This window comes from Argiope bruennichi, chromosome 1 (assembly GCF_947563725.1).
Source record: "Argiope bruennichi chromosome 1, qqArgBrue1.1, whole genome shotgun sequence".
NCBI lineage: Eukaryota > Metazoa > Arthropoda > Arachnida > Araneae > Araneidae > Argiope > Argiope bruennichi.
This window is the reverse complement of record NC_079151.1, coordinates 119,561,769-119,585,617: the sequence shown is the minus strand read 5'-3', so window position 1 is coordinate 119,585,617 and position 23,849 is coordinate 119,561,769. Positions and strand designations below refer to the sequence as shown.

General features: G+C 25.3%; 1 protein-coding gene across 3 annotated transcripts in view; it reads right to left on the bottom strand.

The window, feature by feature from the left end:
* LOC129969009 (protein nervous wreck-like) overlaps positions 1-23,426 on the bottom strand; it is a 30,657-nt gene extending 7,231 nt beyond the window's left edge. For 2 of the 3 annotated variants that reach the window (XM_056083405.1, XM_056083422.1), the window contains exons 1-20: positions 23,281-23,426; positions 21,981-22,078; positions 21,023-21,068; positions 19,914-19,999; positions 19,683-19,827; positions 17,374-17,510; positions 16,519-16,582; positions 16,207-16,335; positions 12,996-13,118; positions 12,287-12,382; positions 12,023-12,169; positions 10,849-10,938; positions 10,707-10,758; positions 10,441-10,571; positions 7,763-8,053; positions 6,647-6,730; positions 5,294-5,471; positions 3,201-3,287; positions 1,897-2,117; positions 107-233 (exon numbers count right to left, since the gene is read on the bottom strand). In XM_056083405.1, coding sequence (XP_055939380.1) covers positions 107-233; positions 1,897-2,117; positions 3,201-3,287; positions 5,294-5,471; positions 6,647-6,730; positions 7,763-8,053; positions 10,441-10,571; positions 10,707-10,758; positions 10,849-10,938; positions 12,023-12,169; positions 12,287-12,382; positions 12,996-13,118; positions 16,207-16,335; positions 16,519-16,582; positions 17,374-17,510; positions 19,683-19,827; positions 19,914-19,999; positions 21,023-21,068; positions 21,981-22,078; positions 23,281-23,313 — 2,365 coding nt within the window. In that variant the 5' untranslated portion in view covers positions 23,314-23,426. The remainder of the gene's footprint in view (positions 1-106; positions 234-1,896; positions 2,118-3,200; positions 3,288-5,293; positions 5,472-6,646; positions 6,731-7,762; positions 8,054-10,440; positions 10,572-10,706; positions 10,759-10,848; positions 10,939-12,022; positions 12,170-12,286; positions 12,383-12,995; positions 13,119-16,206; positions 16,336-16,518; positions 16,583-17,373; positions 17,511-19,682; positions 19,828-19,913; positions 20,000-21,022; positions 21,069-21,980; positions 22,079-23,280) is intronic. The other variant, XM_056083413.1, reaches the window with a different exon arrangement.
* Between the last annotated feature and the right edge of the window lie 423 nt (positions 23,427-23,849).

Genomic DNA, 23,849 nt, shown 5'->3' with positions numbered 1-23,849 from the left:
AAAATTATTTTCATTAAAAATTAGAAAAATAACTGAGTTTCAAAAAAAAAGTTTAGAATGTTTAATCACTTAAGGATTAGACTTCAAAATAAAAAGTTAACTTTACCTTGAGGCTGAGCTTTTGCATTTTCCATTTCAGGTGTAGGCTGTGTGAGAATTACTGCAGCAGGTGGAATTACAAGTTGCGCTTCAGGCGGAGTGAATGCAGGTGGAGGAGGAGCTTCTGGAGGAGACTGCAATGAAAATAAGTTCAATATAGGTCTAATAAATCTCTACTACTAATAAAGGAGAAAGTGTCTGTGGGATGGCACTGTACAGAACAAACTATCAAACTTAAAGACGGCAAATGTACTTTAGAAAGTGAGATGTGCACTTCACAATGAGGGGGGGGGGGGATTGCAATTTTAATTAAAATTTTAAAAAATATTAAAAAAATTGAGCAAAATGTTAAAAAAAATTTTTACTATAACTTCCAAAAATATTGCCATATAAAAATCCTTTTTACAACATATTAAAATTGTCAATATATAAATAATATATAAATATATATTTTCAAATGTATCATCTTTTTTTTTTTTTTTTTTGGCTGTATAATTTTTAATACATTTTTACTTAATTTTTATAAAAATATTTTAAGCATATTTTACAGCATTATATTTCAAAAAATGATGCAACTGAAATCATTATCATTATTGCTATAAATATATCATTATGGCATTTTTTTTTTTCCTCCATTGTACATGGTCAAAATAAGAAGATTCAACTTATTTTTCTATGTTGAGTTGGTTTCAATATAAGGCTTCCTTTAAGGTTTTGAATACACTTTTTAAAATCTTATTGTACTTGGAATTAAAGTTTAATTTTAAAGCTATGATGAATTTTTTTAATGTTCCTTTTTTTAAAATACTGCTGTTCTTTCATGTGGTATACAAGTACGATAAGATGGTTAAAGATATAGACAAAAAAATTAGGGAAGTGCATAGAATAATGAACTTAACACAGAAAGGCTTCCAAAATAAAATGAATTATATGTCTATCAAAATCTAAAGCTTAAAAATATTTTGCAGAGGAAGCTATTAAAATGATATTACATAAAACATTTAAATTTTCAACAACAATTAATCCAAACCAGCCAACTGATCGCCAAAGGTAGCTAGTAAATTTATAAAAAAAGATAAAGAGTAAATCTGAAATATAGGTTTAATTTACAATAATTATAATTACTGTTTGCTGTATATTGGAATTTGGAAAATTTTAAAATAACACAGTATTCAGAAAAAGAATTTTTCGAGTAACTGCATCTTTTTTAGTAAAAACACATATTACATCATTTAAGAATGAAAAATAATAATGCAAATAAATTGGGGAACAATTTTCTTTAAAGATTTAATTTTATTTACTTATCTTTCTACATCAATTCAGTAATTATGCTATTAATACTAGATATTCTTAGCAAACTAAATAGTATGAGTTCCTTAAGTTTAGAAGTTTTAAACATTAGTTAGTAATTTAAACCAAGAAATTTTTATATGCAAACAGCAAATCAATTTTAATGATGCATTTTATTAATACTACTTAAAGATTTTCTCCAAAAATATATGTTCTTGTGACAAAAATAAAAGGTAAATTATCATACCATACATGTTTATAACTTATCACATGAAAATTCCAATTAATTCATTAAAAAAAATAGCAACAGAAATATTTCATTAAAAAGAGAATTAAAAAATTCTAAAATATTCTAACAAGTATTTGTATATAAAATTTGTAATGTGTATATAAAATTTTAAAAAGCACTACATATACAAGGATTCATATCTTAACATACATGTTTTCTTTAAATATTTATCTCAGGGTAAATAATTTTCTTGAATTAAATTTTTTTTTAAATCTTACCAGAGGAGTTTCTGGTGTGATAGGTTCTCCATTTTCCTTCAATTCCTCTACAACTAAAGATGGAAAAAGTCCAATTTGGCCATCAAGTTCACCCTCCCACCAACCATCATCAACATCACAAACTTTTTTGCGAATAATTTTAATAATCTGTCCCTCAAAGAAAGACAGCTCTTCATCACAAGTGGCTTCATAATCATATATTGCTTGACAGACTGATATGCCTAAAGAAGTGAAAGTTACAACTTACAAAGTTAATATATCCAGAGTTAAAAGGAATGGAATATTTTTAATAATAAATTTAGATAACTGCAATAAAGGAATGAAAAACTCTACCAATTATAATAAACAAAAAAAGGTTTATGCCTTAAGTTTTAATTGTCTTTTTTGAATAACAAATCACTTCAAAGAATTTTAACAAACCTGTATTTAAAAAATAAAAATAAAATAAATACAGTGTTTAAAAAAAAAATAAGAAATTTCTTATAACAAATATAATTTTAATTATTTTTAACTATAACAGCTGGAGTTTTCTAAACAATGGGTTTTATTCCAATTAATGCATTGAATAAAAATTCAAAATGCAGAAAGAAATTTTATAAAAAATATTTTTTCATTAATCTTAACTAATTTCATTAAAAAATTATTCATTTTAACTAAATTCATATCTAAGCTCTTAAAATCTATCTTATTTATATAAAAAGAAATTATTTCTTTTGAATAATACTTAAATTTTATCTTTTCAAGTCTTACCCTCTCTTTTTTTTAATTAATAATGGTAAATAATTTAAATATTGGATTTTCTATATTTATTTATTATCCTTTACTCAATACAGCAAAACTCCAATTATTGGGATCAAAAATTGTCTTTATCCTTAGTGAAAAAAAAATTTTGCAATAAAAATCTTATCAAATAATGCAGCAAAACAATTCAAATCAGCAATTGATTTCGAGTGATAGTTCAAACAGTGATATTTTAATACAATATGCAAATATACAAAATATTAACAATGATGTTTACATTCCTATTAATTTAATATATTATGCAAATTTCATCTCATTTTCTAACAGATTTATTCTAATAAAATTTAATATGTTATGCAAATTTCATCTCATTTTCTAACAGATTTATTCTAATAAAAGTCAAGTATTTGATTACAATGATTCCAAACAACTAGAATCCTAACATTTATTTTTTTCTCTATTAATGATTTTAAAAAATTGCATTTGAAAATATATTTTCCACAACAGAAGGACATTTTTAAATTTACAGAAGACGAAACACTTTTAAATAATAAAAATCTTACGCTCTGTAGAAGGCAGTTCTCTTGGTCTTTGAATTTCAGTAGTTGCAAGTTCAATTGGTGGAGGAACAGGCTCAGGCTCAGGCTCAGCTAAATAATAAAATAAAATTTGACAAATATTAATGCATTTACCTCTAAATACCTATAACTATATTAATATTTTTCAGAGATAGTAATAAAAATGAAGATTTTAGTACTTAAACTTTTTTTAAAAATAAAAGTTTGTGTAGCAAGAACAGTTTCAAAATTTTGCAGTCATGATGAGCTTTTAATTAATTAAATTAATTAATTAATTAATTAAAGAGAGAATTTAATTAATTAAAAACTTTTTTTTACTTTCTCATACAAAGAGAAATTGTTGAAAAATTTCAAATAAATATTTTGACTCTCTATATTTTAAAGAATTTCTATGTTTCATGTATTTTTACTTCTGAAAAACACATTTTTGGAATTCTGCCTGTCTTTGAAAACTGCAACTTAAATGAATTAAAGCTAGATGAATAAAATTTGGTAAGTGAACTTAAAATTAAATTTGAATACTCCTATGTAATTTTGCATGAAATTCATTGACGGAAAATTTATCTATCTATATGAATCCAGTTGAATATATTACAACCAGAAAATGTAAAGAACTAGACTGATAAGTAAAAACAATTTCAGGATTTCAAATGCACATCTGTATCAAATTTTGGGCCAAATAAATCAATGAATTGACCATTTTTTGGTCAGAACATAATGTAATGCTATAATTCAAAAATACAATGCTTTTGATGAATATAATTTAGTATGTGACCCAGTTGCTGAAATTTTAGAGCTATTTTTAGGTTTAAATTTAGCTTCCAATCAATTAAAAAAGGTACAACCAGTAGCATACTCAGTTTCTATTATAAAATACAAGACTCTGTAATATAGAATAATAGACAAGAAAATAAAAGTCTCTGATAAGTACTCATGGTGTTCATGACTTTGTTCGAGATCCATATTTTGTATTATTATTATTAGGAGAAAGTGGATCAAGAAATGAGGATGAGGCAGTAATCAAGAAAAGTTTGGGGTGACCACCCTTGCTGCCTTTTTTTAATACATATATAAAATATCAGCAAAATATTATTCCTGGTATGTAAATATGAAATAATTCATGTTGATGCCATTTTAAATCATTTCCTTGTATAAATAGTTTTAAAAAATCAAAGCTTAAGCAACTCCTTGGTCAATTCAGATTTTTTTCCCCCATTCACAAGTGATAACATTTTCCATCTAATCATCATTTATTTAAACTATTCTTCATTGAAACTATAATCTGTTAAATTAAAACTAGAGTAAACTGCATGACTGTGTCACTTAATAATAAATAAAAACTTCACAAATTGATTTTTTAAAAAACACAAAACAAACTGCTTAAACAAGGATAAATATTTTTTATTTAAGCATAATAAATATTCTTTCTCAAAAACATTCTACTACCACAACCACAAGCACATGATAAAATGAAATAATAGTACAAAATTATTAGTAATATTACTAGCTGATTCTAGTTCAACTCTAGTGTCTACTTTTATGAATGAAAAATAAACAATATATTGTAATAAATTAATTATAGGTATACATTTTATGGCCATTAAAAAGATTAATCAAATAGAAAATTGCTTACACTTCAATTTTTTAGTTTTAAAAGAAACCAATCATTGTCATTGTTAATAGAAAAATAACTTTTTTTTTTTTTTTTGCTGTTACATATCTAAGTATTTTGTACATATAGATAATATACTACATTTCTATAGTAACTTAAATTTTCTTAAAAGCTTCTACATTTAAAGAGAAAAAACAATAGTATGAAAGAAAGACTTACAAACACAAAAAATTTGTAAGTAAAAAACAGCTAAAATTAAACTAATATTTTAAATTCTTTTATACATATTTACATATTTTAAATTCCCTATTTTCTTAAGAAGTCAAAATGACAGAAATATATTTGTTCTTAATAAACCATTTTTTGAAGTCAAGATATAAAACTATTATCTGATGGCTTTCTATGTCATATCAAAAATATTAAAACAAGCGGTAATCTCATTTATATTTGCATAATATAAACATACCAGGAGGAGGTTGAGTGTTCACATCAATGCCTGCTTCTATATCTTCACTTGGCATCGTATAATCAACAGATGAAAAGGATGTCAAAGGAGGTCGAGATGAAGATTCTGCAGCTTGAGGTTCCACTATTTCTACATAATTTTGAGGGATATAACCTTCTTCACCTCGATAATTTCTAGCCTAAAGAGAGTTATAACATATTTCAAAATAATATATATTAAAAAATAAAAACAACCATATCATAAAATATGTAATAACTGTTGGATTTTTGTAGGTTTAGGGAATCAATTGATAACAAGCCTCCTATACTTTCAAAATGAAATATTTTTTAACTTAAATATTATAACAGAAACAAAAAAAGATTCATTTCTTTCTTCATAATTAAACTATATTAGGCTACTACAGAGCATTGATAATAAATATTTTTAATGAGCAAATGAAAAAGAAATTGCAAGCGACCAAAAGTTATTATTTAATACTACAAATCCTGATTTAAAACTTTTCAAAATTATTTTTGGAAACTCATATTTCAAATATAAAAGTATTTTAATTCTAAATAAGATTTTCTAACAGCAAATTATGTGCTAACTTCTAAATAGCATAAGTAAGTTAAGTCTAATAAAATAATTTTGCTTTGTTGTAAGATATTTAATGAGTTGAAAAAAAATAATCATTAAAAAATAGTGAGAAATGACTTGTAAATTGTATAATTTGATTATTACTTTATAATAGGAAATTACAATTTTTGTGGAAAGTATTTTAAAACAATAAGGGAAATGAATATTATGAATTTTTGTCTCAAAAAAGTAACAAACAATAAAACACAAATATACTAAATAATTACAAGATGAATATATTTCCAAGATTCTGAATAAAACTGGTATGAAAATTTATAACTAGCATTCTTGTGCCACATAAAAAAAGAGGAAATAAAAATGAAAAATAGTTATAAATAAAAAAAAAAAATTTTAAACCTTTAATTCCACCACTGCCACCAAATTCTTAAAATTAAAAAAAAAAAGCATTTATATTTTTTTAATAATTCATTTATTAGGATTTTAAATGCAATGTTGAAGGTAAGAAATAACAATATTTTTAACAAATTCGAAATTTTACATGCAATCCAATAAAAGATTTTTGAATATAATTATTCATTAGAAAAAATTTTTTAATTAATTTCAATTTTTTTAATTAAATTATTTAAAATAATACAATTTAATAATATTTTTATGAAAGCTTTACTAAAAATAGAATACCTAGAATGTAATCAAAGACATGAATATTCAATATCATTATAAATGGTTAACAATTTCATTGAAAAGTTTTCTTTAAAAAATATATATTCTTGGTCTTACCATAACCCAGCCATCACCATCTCCTTCATTTATTAATTCTAGCTCTTCTTGTTCCACAAAGCTAAGTTCATCAGAATTAGTTGCCTAAGAAAAGGAACCATATTCTTTTATGGCATTTAGAAAACAATTACAAAATCATATTTTAAAAAAATAGCAAAACAACTATTAAGAGACAGAAATTTGACGGAAAAATTCAAATACAAATAAAAACACAGGTTTTCAAACTCTATTTTTGAAAGTTATATTATATTATATAGCGAGATATAGATAGATACACAGATCGATAGAAATAAAAAAAGAATTTCACAAAATATACGTTAAATGCCCTCAACAGAAAAGAGTAGGATGTTTAAACCTGAAGAGGAAAAAATCAATAATTCCATAAATTTTAATAATTTTTATATACCATAAAATATACCACTTTACTTAAAATAAACTGCATTAAGTATCGTATAAAATATATATTGCAAATAACTCCAGAAATTAATAAAACAAATATGGAGAAAATCTGTATTTAAGATTATTTATAATATGAAATTATTTTGGCTCACCAGAACAGAAATATTATATTAAATTTCTTCTTGCTTTAATAAAAAGTACACTGATTTTTCACAAAAGTAATAATCATTTTTTTGTAATATAATCATATTTTTAAAATTTTTATCATCTAGCCTAGTATTCAAAAACTAAACATTTAAAAGGATTTTCCCATGAACATGCATTCTCAAAAGTTTGAAAAAAAATCTATACATCTAGAATAATGTGTAGTAAAAAAAATTAAGCATTAGAACACTCTTAAATGTTATGATTGAATAATTTCATTTACAGAATTTAAGAAAACAGTCACTCTGATGTATGTCTACTTAATGAGAAGGAGAATGTGAGATGATTTTCTTTAAAAAAATGTCATGAAATCTTATGGATCTAATCTATCAAAGAAGTTATAGATTTAACTTTTTTATTTAAAATATTATATGTATATAAATTCTAGGTTAGGGGGGGAAAAAAGTAATATATTCAAAACATAGTTTTAAAAAGTTGCTTTACATCATATTTTATAGACAATAGAATCAAATTTTATCACAAAAAATCTTACATTAATATATAAAATTTCACCTCATAAGAAAAGAGAGCAACACATCTTTGACCAGGAGCTTGTGGGGCCACTTCCCCATTCACCATGGGTGCAGGCTCTTGAACAGGCACTGGTTCGGGTTCTTCTATCTCTTCAGTTTCAGCAGCAGCATCCCAAGCTTCTTGAACAGCTGCCACAACATCAATTGCTGATGTCAAATCAGGCATATATGATGTTTCAGGTGCAGAATCAGGAGCAGCACTAGTTGGTGGTTCTGCTGTATCACTATCATAGAATGCAGCATCATTCACTTCAACACTTCCTTCAAAAACCTATTCAAATCAGAAAAATATTCAAATTGGAATCAAACTTTTAGCAAATAGATTAGCATCAAAATATTAAATTTAAAGAAATGAAAGGCAGACCAAAAAAAGACATCACATTAAATTATAAATTAATTTTATAATATAGTAACCTTAGGAAATGCTTCAAATTTAAGAACTATATAGATCTTAATTTTCAGTAATATATTATACATACACTTTTATATTTACTTTATTCAAGCAAGTCCAATTAATTTATGTCATATCTTCTCTAAATAAATTAAACTGCTCTATCAACTTTCAAAAGTTTTTATTTTAAAATTAGTGAAAAAAATCTGAAATATTAGAACACGAGTGTCAAGGTATTTGACATTAAAAGCATGCTGCATAATTTTCCTGACTTAAATATCATATGATTAATATCTAATGTGCAATTAATAATTAATGAGCAATTAATAATTAAAGCAATAGAAAAAAAAATCATGAAACATTTTTTAAGATTATCATTGTCACTGAAGTAGAAAATAAAATACAATAACCTAAATAGTGACAGGGGACTTCATCATACTGAGTCAATTCACTCTCAGTTTAAACTTAAACCATTTAAAAGACATTTTGGTCAGCAGAATGAACAAAAGGATGTACAGTTCAAATCAATACAATGTTTTTGCTGTTGTTTTATCAGTATATAATAAATTTATCTCCAAAATCTTAAAATCAATGCTGAATAATCTATTGGAATTAGCACTCCTTGGGATTACATAAAAAAAACTAATTACTCTCTCTCTCTCTTTTTATAGGATTTAAAAACTTCCTACAGTTGATGATAACAGCCAATCGATACTCATATTCTACAACAACATTTAAGTTGTGGAACCTAATGCCACAGGAGATTTTGGTTGAAGTCAAAAGGATATTTCAATCAAGTCTTCCCTGTATATCAAAATAAGTCTACCAAATGAATATAGCTAAATGATATGCAAGTACGAAAAAAAATGCGTTTTCATATCTTTATCATAGATGTGCAAGTAAAAAAAAAATGCAGTTTTATATCTTTATATTAGATGATTTTGTTGCTCATTTTTTAAGTTACACACAAATTATTCAGGTAAAGGGTTTTTTTTTTTTTTTTTTTTTTTTTTTGAACATGAAAGTAGATTTATTTTAGAGTAAATTTTTGCAGCAGTTTCCTTGTTTAAAACTTACAGTTCATGTACAAATACTAAGTTCTGTTAATTTAATGATGCTAACAATGTAGAAAATTTTAACATTTAATATTAAATGCAAGAAAGTGTGTACATACAAAGAAGTTAAAAGTTAATTTTCTAAAATATTCTTATATTACACAGGTTATTTCCAAGTTAATGAGTTATACTATGATTACACAAGATTATCTTATTCTGACATTTTTAAATACTCAGTATAAAAGTTACATAGCAAAATTAAACTTTAAAAAATCATTTTCATCTAAAATTTTAAAATAATATCACATTAAAAACTCATTTACTGATTAAGAAAAGCTGTTTGCAACAATCTAATACATGAAATCTTAAGTATGATTACTTTCAGGACAGCAAGCACAATATACAAATACAAATATTCCAAATTCATATTATATACATGTAACAAACAGATATAATAATTTTCATAGGAAAATAAAAACATATCCTCAAAAAATTGCATTTTCCTTCTTTATCCAATACTTCTTCAGATTTAATTCTTATGTCTAATTTTTAAGTAATTTCATTTAACTTGAACTCTTTCCTGCTTATAAAGAAGGAATCTCATAGCCTTGCATATTTCTAATGAAAATATATTATTTTAATATTTTTAAAACTTAATCATAAACTCATCACCAATTAAATTAAATTTTAATTATATATCTGTGTTATTATATAATAAAAAGAGTTTCAGAAATAAGAGATCACAATTATAGAAAAATTATATAATTTTTTCATCTAAATGACACAGGTTATATTACACATCTAAATTACACACATATATATTAAATTCCATTGTTTAGTACACTAGTAAAAGCATGTTTTTTAATTTTTTTTTATTTATTCTTCTGAAAAACTACATTTACAAAGCCATATGAAACAAAGTGTTGTGATGTTTAACTTTTACTCATATAAAGCAGTCAATGAAGCTTCTTTTAAAATTTAAGAATATGCAAATGTTGCTAGTATTGTACAAACATCATATAACAACATATCAATGTTAGTTATAGAGTTGATCTATAAAAATTGTTTATAAACAAAATCATACTGCATCACTCTGTATGTTTTTGAAGCCTGAAAACTATAGGTATGATGCACTGCAAAATATTGATAAAAACTATTTTAAAAAATTTAAAAAAAATTGCCTTTTCAAACTAAGTAAAACAAACTGAATACCTCTGAGGATTGATAGCTTTGACGACTACTCCTTGATGTTACCGTACCAGATCTACTAAATACTTCAGCAGGAGATTCTGATGCACTGACTGATTCTGTGTCTGATGTTTTAACCCAATCTTCAACATTAACTACAAATAAGAAATAATCGATAAGATAATATGGTAACTGAATATGTTATTAATCAGAAACATTACAACTATTTAATACAATTAATGTGTAATCTGATTAAAGTTTTATACAGTATTTCATAAAATTACACCCACCTCCTGCTTCTTTCATAGCCTCTAAACGTGCTTCAGCCTTTTTCTTACTTGTCTAAAAGATATTAATAAATTTATTTAAACATTACAATAAATTAAGATAAAAAGAAAATTTAATTAAAATTACAAAGTTAAGCAATATTACCTCAGATTTTCTAATAATTTGTCTAAGTTCATCGATTCTAGCTTCAAGTTCAGCCTGTGGTCCAATTTGATCACTTTGTAGAGTATCAGGCTGAAAAAGAAACAATTACTTTTAATGCAAGATATTTTTCTCACACAAGACATTAAAATATTAATGTTCAAAGCAGAAACTTTTTAAAGAATTACAAATATGTGAAGAAATAAATCTTCCATGTTCCTTTTATTTACTAACACTTTTAAATTCTGTTGATATGACGAAATATAAATAAGATTCTTACTCAAATACAAATGTTTAAAAACATTGCTTTAAAAGATAAAAGAGTAGAAAATTTTTATTTGATTCAATTACATAATACTTCCAAATACACAAAAAAGCAAGATTATTTTCAAATTAAAATAAAATATTTTTAATAGTGTAATTAAAAAATACATATTACATTTTAAAAAATTCACCATAATAAAAAAGGCCAAAATTTCTAAATTCCAGTTATGCAATGAATGTTAAAAATTCAATATCCAAAGTTGCATAAAAGCAAATCCAATTTTTAAAAAAACATAGTAAACATCTTAATTAGTCTATCATATAGAATTTTATGACATTTATTAAACCAAATACAACAGCAAACCTAAATGTGTCTAAGTGATATTTTGTTCACAATGATGACAAAGAATAATTTGGAAAGTACCTTCCACAATAACATTTCTATAACATTCATTGTAATTTTCAAGAAAAAATGCATCTTCTATGAAAGCAGTAGAAATTTAAAAATTTAAATGAGCATAGAGAACTTTAATACAGGCTATAATAGAATTTTTAAAGGCATTCCAAAATCATGTGTGAAGAAAGATATTGAAAAAATGCAAGCTTTGCAAAATAATAATTCCTGCAACTTGAAGATAGCCATCACAGCTACCATAAATTCTAATGTTTGCAAATCTATGAAGTAAATTCTCTCTTTTACCGTGGGTAACAAAGGAATGTCACATAAAAATGTTAATATTAGTAAACAGATTCTAAGTTCTCAAATATTGTTTCTATCTCTTTCTGTTTTTGTTTTTTCTTTAATTCTTTTGCATAATTTTGTAGTCTATCCAATAATTTTTAAACAGCCTGCCTAGTTAATTAAAATAATTAATGATAGCGAAAAAATGAAGAAACATTTTCACACTCGTACCTTGTCTCCTATCTGAGCAAGAAGTTTCTTTAGTTCTTCTTTGCTTTCACGAATCACTCTCACCTCCTTTGCAACACAGCTAATCCATCTCTTAGCCTCTTTGCTTAAGCACAAGGCAGCATTATGTTCTACTGATAACTTATTTATCTATAAAAAAGAATTTTTAAATATGTCTCCAAATAATCATAAATATTTCAAGAAATAATGTTAAATTTAGGGATAAAATGATAATTGAATGATAATTTGATACAATTATTAACTTACTTGATCATTATCACATGGTTCAAATTCATAAAGAATAGTTTGAGATAGAACTGGGTTGTCACGAAAGAAACATTCCATTGTAAACTGCTTAGATGCCTAAAATAGTTATCAGGTTGTACTATGTTAAAGTTAACACACAGAAAGTATAAACAAGTCATACTATATTACTGTATAAATGCCAAAAATACATTTAACAGGTTGTATTAGTTGGATGCCTAAAACATAAAATTAACAGATAGCATTATGTTACTATATAAATGCTATAAACAAACAATAAGTAGTGCCATGTAATATACACACATTTTAAATTGAAGTTAATATTTCTTTTAAATAAATTCGTGATAATTAAATTAATTATTATAAGACTTGAATGGTCTTTCAGACAATATAATAATAAATACTTGAAATTAAAAATAAGAATACTTACATAATTATATCAAAAAACATTACAATTACAAATTTAAATAAAAATTGCTAATATTACAAAAGACAGCATTAAATATAAATAAAATTAACAAGCTATACTATGTTAAACAATTTCTAATTAAAAATTAATTATATTTTTTGGAAAATTACAACTATAACATTTCCAATTATCAATATCAAAAGCCATAAAAAATTTCTCTGATATAAAAAAATATATATAAGCCTTTTTCATTGGTAAGCTAAATTAAATCAAAATCATCATTAAAAAATTGTTTTAATGTACCGTATTAGCTTGCTCCTGTACTTTATTGAACGATGCTTGGCATGCAGCACATGTTAGTAGCTCTGTGTGAGCAATCAACAATATGTACTCCTTGACTTTATCATACATATCACAATCAAGATACTATAAGAAAAAAAAAGTTAAACATAAAATCTGCAGAAAAAAAATTACAATTATGAAAATTTACTCAATAAATATTCATATTATCAAATCAATATAACAAATTAAAAAACTAATAGCTTGGAAAATAATGCTATTTCTATTAGATTCCTATATAATTCTTTTAAAAAGCGAGTTTCACTTTTAAATGTCAAAAAGTTATTTAATCATATTACACTGATGGGAGAGAGGGGAATATAGAAAATATTTTTGTTAATCCACTAATCAATTTGGCAGTTGTAATGCTTATAATAAAATAACCACATTAGACTGGTTCATCATGTCTAACCGTTACAAATCTTTGTTTGGCTTGGACAAGTTATAAAGTGGACAAATTAACGAACTGCTTAAGAGTGCTGTAATTTTAAGGGATCATGATAATTTTTTTTCAAGTTTTTATTCAATTTAATTTTGTACTTCCATATTATTTATGACAGTCAAACAAAATCATATTAAAATCAGCACCATTAAAATTTCAAATTATCATTCTAAATATTTTTATTATCAGGCTTGCCCATGACTCAGTTGAATTTCTTTTGTAGATGTTTACCTGATTTGCAACTCCACAGTTCTGGTAAACTGTATTGGAGCATACAAATTGTGTTTTAAAAATTTTGTAATTTAGTAACTTCTAACTTTAGTAAATTACTTCTAAATTTATATTATTTTTATATGCCAACCAATGAAACCACTGGAAGCGACTTGCAATCAAAAGTATTGACATTTAAATTTATCATAATTGATGTTTAAAAACTGTTTTGATGTAGCTAAAATTAAAATCAATAAGAAACTAGTAAGAATGGTCTTCCCAAAACTTTCTCGTATACTCTCTAATGATGATGTTATCTCCCTCACATACACACAAAAAAATATTGTACTTTGAGCAAGGTTATGAATTCCAGAAGTGCTCAGCTTTTTACTTTCAGATTCTCACAATCAGAATTATATGCTTTGTTCCCTAGAATTGAAAGCCAGTACTTGTGTATTAATTTGTATGGCATTGGCTATTAATAGTCAAGAAACATCATTGACATGAATCTAGAATTTTTAGTGAATCCAGTTGCGATCTCTAGCAATTAAGGCTGACATGTAGTTAATGTACATGCATAAAAAAAATGAAAATATTTGGTAGGGTTGTTTTTTTTTCCACTAAAATTTAGACTAAAATACAGTAATTACAATGGTAGTCACAAGATCAAACACCAAATTTCACTTATTGCATTTTTGAGTTGTTATGCTTGCATGCATGCAAAAATACAAATAAACACAGAATTAACCTTTGATTGATTTAGTTCAAAATTTTATAAGAATTTATAATAAGATTTTGTATAACATTTTAGATGTTAAAACTGTGAACCAAATTTCATTTAGATAAGTGGTTGATTTCTAAATTATTACATTTATATGTATGCCAAAAGAAAAGACTCAAAGATATCCAACTGCTTGATGGATTCGGTTAAAAGTCTGATAAGAATCAACATTTTAGATGCTAAAACTGCGAGCTAAATTTCATTGACATAAGTGGTTAGATTTCTGAATTATTGCATTAATATGAATGCAAAAGAATAGACCAGCAGATATTCAATTGCTTGATGGATAACAATCTACATTTTAGATGCTAAACCTGTACATCAAATTTTATTTCTCTAGCTCTACCCATTTTGTAATTATAATGCTCATTTGTATTCAAACAACTAGACAGATGAATTTTAATTGAATGGATTTCATTCAAGATTCGACAGAAATCTACAAATTTGGCATAAAGACCATATTCCAAAATATTTTTGAGTTCCAAGCACGCACAAATAAACAATTCCAAAAGTGTGTTTTTCAAACTCAGAGTAATCCAATACGAAAAGATTCATCAATATATCAAATTCGAATATTTTGATGATTACAATACTTTTTCTTTGCATATGCTTTGTACAAGAAAGTAAAAGGAAGTTAAACATATTAAAATAAGAAAAGATGATTTGGAATCCTGCAATGCCCAAAACAGGGGTGTTTGTGGGACCCCAAAAAATCCCCTGAAACTTTTACGGACTTACTACCGACATTTTGGAGTTTCGAGAAGGGGGGGGGGGAGAAATGAAAAATTACAATTATGAAGTATTGAATGACTTAATTATAAAAGTTCAATGAATTACTTTTTTTGCAAAATTAAGACCTTTGAACCCAGGTCACGTGATCGCACATCTGGTCGAACGAAGTCTCTCCCTTTTTTTTTCTGCCGCGCCTACTTGCCGAAAAGAATCCAGAAGAGAATGTCCGAGAACCGGGGGAATGAGTCATAACTCGCAATAAGGAAAGAACAAAAAAGAAGTTTTTTCCCCCTTTTCACGCATTATCACTGCCTTTGGAGAAAGAAAGGAAACGTTTTCACCACACACACTGACCTTGCGTTTTCTGCTTTCAAAGCAAACAAAATTACCCAGATCAAAATAAAGAATTCATTATTATTCCTACTTCCATTTCAACGACGATCCCCGGAATTTCCGGGTATCGAAGTTCAAAATCCCCGGAATTCCGGGGTTTCCCCGGAGCACAAACACCCCTGCCAAAAGCCCCTATAATGCTTCATTTCCTTTAGTTGTTATGAATAGTCACTTAAATTTATTTCTAAGCATTTAATTATTTTTATATATATATAACAGTAATTTTACTTTATTTATTTTTATATAACATTGAAAACTTAAGTCACTTTAAAATACAGATATATTCTAATAATTTATTCACAAACAGGCATATATTTTATTTAAAAACTTTTTGCTAAAATTCAAGTAAGAAAAAAGAATGCATACATGGAAAATATTTGTATAAGTATTAAATAAGTAACAAATCTTTTTTCCTTAATAAAGGATAGACATTTCATAATTCCACTCCACTTGATCAAAATATACAAACATAATTTGTTCTATCACTGGAAAATGAAATGACATGCTAACTGCTATAAGAAGTAGCAAATAAATTCTTATTAGCTAAATTTACTTATATAAATACAGATTTTGTCTATCCCAATTCTAAAAATAAAAAAAAGCATGACATATATTACCTGCACTAATTCTGGAAGATCATTTTCATAAAATTTATTTTGATGAGCATTTGCTGCAATTAGGGCTAATACATAATCATTTCTTGCTTTAGTGGCTTGAATGTCACAAGCTTCACGACGGAAAGAAAACTGAAATGGATTTTTTTTTTTTAATTGTGAATACTCTATATAAACTAAAGTAATAAATCTCTAAAAATTAATACAAAAATTCATAAATGCATTTTTTAATCATTTAAAAATGCAAGTAAAAAAATTAAAAACAAAAAAAAATTAATAAACAGCTCTATCTACAACTATTTAAACTCAACTTACCTTAGCACTATTTTTTTGTAAAGAAGAAATAGACTGAAAAATTCTTCCTTTTTTCCTTTTAAGTCTGATCCAAGGCAAGACATGAGTATGAAACAACTCATGAATTAATAGCAAGAAAAGTAACTTACGCAAACAAACATGTTTCATAAGAGAAAGTACATATCAATAGTATCAACTTATTTCAGATAATGCATTCTTAATAATAAAATTTGAATCATTTCAGTCAAAAAAAAAACCCTGTTAAATCCATTAACCTAAAATGTTTTAAACAAATTCTATCAATATTTTGCAGTGTATGGATGGATAAATGAAATAATACAAACTTTAATTAAGCACGGAAAAAATCTATTACAGTTATTATTTTTATAATGAGAAATTATCACTGTTATATCAAAATTTATAAATCAAAAGTCAAACAGCAAACCTATAAAATTAATATTTGAAAACTGGAACCATCAGCAACAATTTGAATTTTCTGATATAGCACAATTTGAGAGCAGTACCTAATCTGTACAAATATTTTACAAACATGGCACACATTTTGATATAGCAGTAACAAAATAAAACAGCAAAATTTTTTATGATAAATGGTATTTTCATAAATATGCAAAACAAAATATTTCTATTAATAAAAATATTTTAGATTAATATAAATAATTCATAAAATTAAAGAACATTTCTTATACAATTATTGACATTCTGAAATTTGAAAATGCTTAGAATACTAATAATATTTCAATTTTTAATACTAATACTAGTTAAAAAGATAGTCAATTTTTAAACTACAAAATTTAATTTTAATCTAGAAATAATTTTATAGCAAAAAGTTTTTCTTTAAAAAAATATCTGTCTTACTTTTCATCAGCGTCGTGAGCTTTTTCCCTAGCTTCATGAGCCATATGCTCCTCTTCAAAGTATAATTTCTTGCTCTTATCAATTTCTGTTACACAAGTTTGAATTTCTTCATGCATTTTCTTTAGACTTTCAAAACACTGAAATAGATAACAATAAAATTGAGAATTAATATATTTTTATCACATACTAGCATAAAAAAATTTCATAAAAAAATATTTCTCCCTTTACTCTTTCTAGAAAATTCCCTGTAGCATACCCTCCAACATTAGTTACCCAATCATCAATAACACTTCTTGCCGATATATTTCATATAACGTAATATCCACAAATTACTGAAGAATAGATATTTCCAAAGGATTTTAACTTGTTAAAAGAAATATTTTCAAATATTATTCAATTATTCAAAATTATTTAACACATCTTTATTATTTAAGTGATTTTTTGGGGTGGTGGGGAGGAGGGGGGATCACATAATGCAATTATGCGAATCAAATAAATTAAAACTATTTTTACCTATATACAATTTTGATTCATTAAATAGCAAGTACTTTTGCTTTTCTTAAGCCATCATTGCACAATTTAGCATCATAACAAACTTCCATATGTATTTTTGCTAATCTTGCTAAAAATACTTTCACTATCTGTACTGCTGTGAGTAAAAATTCAGGTAAAGAGTATTTTTAATGTATTTTGAATCATTCTGTATATATGTATACCCAGTTTGTTTTTTGTAGTGTTTGCATTTTTTCATTATTTCTCGAAATCCCATAATTTTCACCTAATTACTGTAGCAACAGATGTTACTGGGCATGCTATGGGCATGAAATATTATTATCTTAAGTTTAAATAAACAAAGATTTTCTACTTTTTTGTGTGAAAAAAATTACATAAAAATGAACATTAAAGGAAATGATGAAAACAAATTTCAATAAGAAAAATATAGATTCCATACAAAAACTGCAGATAAAAACACGTTACAGTTTTCAACAAAAAAAAATGACTTAATCCAGAGAAAGGCAGAAGAAATTGTCTAGCAAAATGAAAGAACAGCAAGCAGATTTCTTCTGGAAAAGATTATCAACTCCAATAACTCTAATAGTTGCAAACTAAATTGTAAGCTGATTGAGTATTTCTTGGGATATACATGTTGACTTTTTAATGAATGTTTATCCGTTCACTAATGAAAATTAAAATGTAGGAAGGAGCATTTACACAATCTTAAAAGAATTTAAATCAAGGAGAGCATGTACGCCAATTTGTATCAGTGTCACTGTTCATAAAAACAGTATATGATCCAATTGCATGTTAAAGAAGAGATCGTACAATAAACCCATTAAAGAGAGGATTTTTTTTTTTTTTTTTTTGCTCTAAATGGTATTTAAACAAACAAAGTTGTAAAAATTATACAGTTTTTCCAGGATTGCTGAAATAATCATGCTCCCTCTGCTGTCACAAAAAAATTCTCTTTCACTTCAACCCTATATCTCCATATCAGGGTATTCAAAATTATTCATTATCTTATATCTGTGAAAAGGATGAAGCTTCATGATTTATCAGTTCAATCTTTATGCTCCTTCCACCACTGTTAACCTTACGAAAGAACAGGAGTTAATGATCTTATCCGTTTGAGTGCAACATCCCTGCGAGTATGCCAAATCTCATAAAACAAAAGCACCAATTATTTCATAATACGGTGAAACAATGTTCTCCACAAACAGGTAGCTACTTTGATCAGTTTGAAAAATTACATGTCTTTTGGTAATAATCTTTTTTAGGACAACCATTTACAGCCTTTCTGAATGCCAGTGTGTCCAAAAGCTCTCCATACAAAAGAAACCGTAATGTGGATGAAAGCATACATTTCTATTTAGATAGTATGTAACTATCCACATAATAGATGAATAGGTTATCTTTCACAACAGACTCTTTCTCTAGGTTATCAATCATTATTTCATTCATCAAGTCATCAAAGTGGTTTCTTCGATTCACATTCCATTATAATTAAAATCAGATGCACATTTTGCGTATTGCCATATGTAAAATAAGTAATAGGTGCACTCTCATATGATCTGCAGTGCCTTGTTCCTGAAATTTCAATATATACAACCTTTCTACCAAACTGGGGTTTGTTATAAGTTGACACAAGTCAAAATATTTTAAGTCAGACGGCAAATTTTAGTTGGTGCAAAAGCTAAAAAGTAACTCAATAATAGGAGAACAACAAGTACCTTAAGATAATATTCAAATTAATAAACTTGTCTATAAAAAAAAGTACAACTTATAATGAATTTTAAAATCAGCAAGCATACCTTTTTAGCACATTGTAATTTGTACAATCTAAGGGATTTAGCACCTTCTGAGACTTGTTGTTGATATACTTCTGTTGCAGCTAGTCTAGCTTTAGCTATTTTTTCAGTCTCATCTAATAATGTTTTCCAAACACCATAAACAGTACTGAAACAGATTAACTGTATTTAGCAACAGAATAAAATTTTAAAAATCTTTAGTAGAATCTGCATGTTATTTCCAAATTAACTCACTTGTGTGATTCACCATCTTTTGGTTTCATATCTGGACCTAATGGTCCTTTCTTTTGAAGATGAGTAGTTGCAAGCTTCAAAAGAGCCTGGAATAATTTTTACAAAGCATTTAAACAACTTTACTAACCACTCAATTACATTTAAATTTTTTTAAAATATATTGGTTTTTTTTTTATATCAATTAAACTCCAAGTCATTGCCAAGCTAAAATATAAGTATTATTCTATATTGTATTGTCTATATTATACTAAGAAAGCTAGAGATAAAAATTTGGCAATTTGTTATTAAGATACAGAGGAATTAGTGTGGGGTTGCATTAATAGAAAATTATTGTTACAACTATATTCGTAAAAATCTGTTGCATTTTAAGTATTATAATCAGGTATACATCATTCAAATTGTCATCTTTTTTTTATAAAATTAATTTTAGAATAATTCAATTATCTGTGAATAAAAAGTTTATTTAATACATCTTTGAGTTGAAATAGAGAAGAACTTTATTAATATAAAATTGAAGCTCAAAATTCATCCTTTGCTCAATTATTTTCCCTGTGTTTCTTATCTACATTTATATAAATTTATACAATAACTGCTGAAAAATAAAAACATCAAGAATTATAGGATTAAAATAAATTATATAAAAGTGGAGAATTATTTCTTTATATGTTTAAAAGAAACTTTTTATGGCATAGCTAAAATAAAAATAACTGAAGGTTAGTTATCAATATTTTTTTAAATGCTTAAATGTAAAATCATTTTTTATAGTTTTGTTTCCAACAAAAAGATTTTTTTTAAAAATTTAATTGATGTTTTTGACAATAAAATTATTTTATTAATTGTAATAACTGCAAAAAAATTATTAATTTATTCTATTCTATCTAAACAACTACTGTATTTTCACTTCTGGTTACCGACTCAATTTTTACAAATGATATCAAATAGAATTGATTTGAATATAACGCAAGCATGAATTAACTACATTTAATCAAAAAATTGCTCATACATAAAATAAATGTATATACTTCATATAGAAGAAAATATGTTTAAATATTGTTTTATTAAAAAATACATCTAAAGAAAGAAATGCAATTAATAACAATGAAAATTACCTGTGCATAGTCCTTCTCAATAACTGCTCTCATTTTAGAAAAATTTCTGGAAGATCAAATGAATATAATTTAATTTTAGATTCAACACATGAAACAAAATAAATATACCTTTTAATCAAATGCATAATTACTTTCATCAAGTATATTACTTTCAATTCATTTACAATAATGAATTTTCATGTCAATTGTATTATATATAATTTGTCAAATAAAAAAGTTGAAAAATAAACAACTTTATTATATTAATATAATACAATTTTCTTAAAAGACATTTAATAGAAAAAAACACAATGAGTTAACATTTTGTCAAAAATTTCACTCCCAAGTGTCTTAATTTAAGCTTGAAGTAAATATATTGGTATGTAAATTAAAATAATTCCATATTTTCATGAATTAAATTGGAATTCCAATTAATTCTTTCCGTTTCAATAACAAAACTGAATAAATTTTATGAAATTTTTCTATTCTAAAAAAAAGGAAAATTAATTAAGTTTACAATTACATTTTAGAGAAGAATAAAATCAGTTTAATAATCTTTTTTTTTTCATTGTGTTCTTCTTTATATTTAACCATACCATTTACAATCTTTTTGGCATGAGGAGAGTCTTAGAGAATATTCACCAATTTCCATCTATTATAATCATACCACTTGTTGCTTGTTTCTGGGTTGGAAAATATATATTCAATTGGCATAAAAAATGCATGTAGAAAAGCATATATAATCTTGGATAAGAAAACAAATTTCTAGACTAATAAATATTTTATAAAGTAACTAAAAAATTACAAAAGATACATAGGTTTTACATTATATATGATGCAACATTGTTGTAGGATTTTCAAATAAAATAAAAACTATACAGATTAAACATTACAGTTTCTATAAAAAAGTGAAAAATTAAAAAGCTATCAAAATTAAAAGTTCATTCATATTATATATAATTATAGACAATCATCATACCTAATATCATCTAAGAAATCTGAATCCTGCTGGTGTTTCATCTGAAGTTTAACTAGTTGTTCATTATGAATATTCTTCAAAGCTGTAGTAACTTTTCCCTAAAATAAAAGAGATTCTTACTTATAAAATTATATTAGAAAACTTTGTAGTTTGTCACAAAATTTGGGAAGTGTCTTCCATTTCTTTAACTTTATATTAATTAATTTTATGTTTTAGGAAAAAGAAAATTTTACATTGCACCTTTTAAATGTAAATATTTCTATATTCCATGCATATATTTATCTGTCTTATAAATATTAATGTCATTCAAAAATTTAAATTCAAAAAATAGATTTGTAGGATTAAAAATCATTAATGTGAAAAGTAACTGCATTGAGGAATAAATTGTATTTGAAAATTTCATGGCATAAGTATGGATATATATTCAGGAAAATAAAAGATATTCTTATTTAATAACTTCCATGCAAAGTGTAAAAATTGAAAAAAATTTAAAATAAAGTATTGTAATCATATAATATCAATGTAGCAAAAAGCAGAAAATTTAATGACATAAGCACAGTTATATACTTGGTATAAGACTGAAACTAAGTAATTTCCATGTAAATTGCCAACAAATTGTGAGGATAATTAGATGAAAAATAAGATTTATTATTTCTATTTTATTATTAATTATTTATAGTTTTTAAATTTATATTTTTAAAATATAGCTACTATTTTCATTCAAAACTATCTGGTAACATTTACTATTTTAAGCCATTAAAATTAAGCAAATGTGCATACCAATTTATATTTCTTTATTATTAAATTCTTCAAAAATTAAGTAAATTGTTTATTTAAAAACGCTCACCATATATTTTTTAAAAAAGAAAGCAATGGTTTTTAAAAATATAAAACCAATCATTAAAAATAAATTAAAATATACATATTTATAACCATTTAATTATTTAATATGCAAATAGAAGGCAATTTAATTAAGCACTGTAAATTATTTAAAAAGCAAATTATTCAGATTCCTCAAGTATATTTTTTAAGGTAAAACTGTAATTATATTTTGAAAAATATTATATAATTTAGGCGACTGTAGGAAACTAAATAAATATTCCTAGTTCCGCACAAAGCTTATTACTAAGCAATCAGTTAAAATCCCACATATTATGTGCAAATATTTTTATAATATTCATAAATGAAAAGATTTTTAAAAATTTCTTTTCATTTTATTCTTTCTTGGCATTTGATATGAGAAAATACGCAAAATATATTAAATAATCTTAACTTGTAAGGGTAAAAATTCAATATTCACCTTTCGGGGAGGAGGTTGAACTTTTACCGACATTCTGTTTTATATTTTTTCTACTTTATTCAGATAAATAGTATTTTAATAAATATTTTCAGAAAAAAACAAAACTATACGATCACATTTTCCGGAAGTGTCACAATTTCCATTTTCAATCTGTCTAATTTTTGAGATAGTAATCACGTAGAGACTCTATCTAAAATGTAGAAACCAGAAATGTAGCTATCGTCCTTCACATTTTGCCGCATGTCATCCTCAAGTACTTACTGTGCAATTTAATTACATTTCTCGAAACTGAGCGTCAAATCAATTACATATTTTTCTGACAAAATTTATAAATGCAATTAATGAAAAGCTTTAAAAAAATGTAAACACAAAATAATTCCTTTTGATAAAATGGTGCACCTAGGTTGGATAATTCAAAAGCCTCTGATGCCATTACCAAAAGGTCCCAAAACGCCTTCAGGTCCGAAGAAGTTTTAAAAATTCCAACCAAAGTGCAGGAAAATATATAAAATACAATTTCTTTTACAACTTGAGGACCAAATCAAACACGATGCATACGTTTGAGCGCA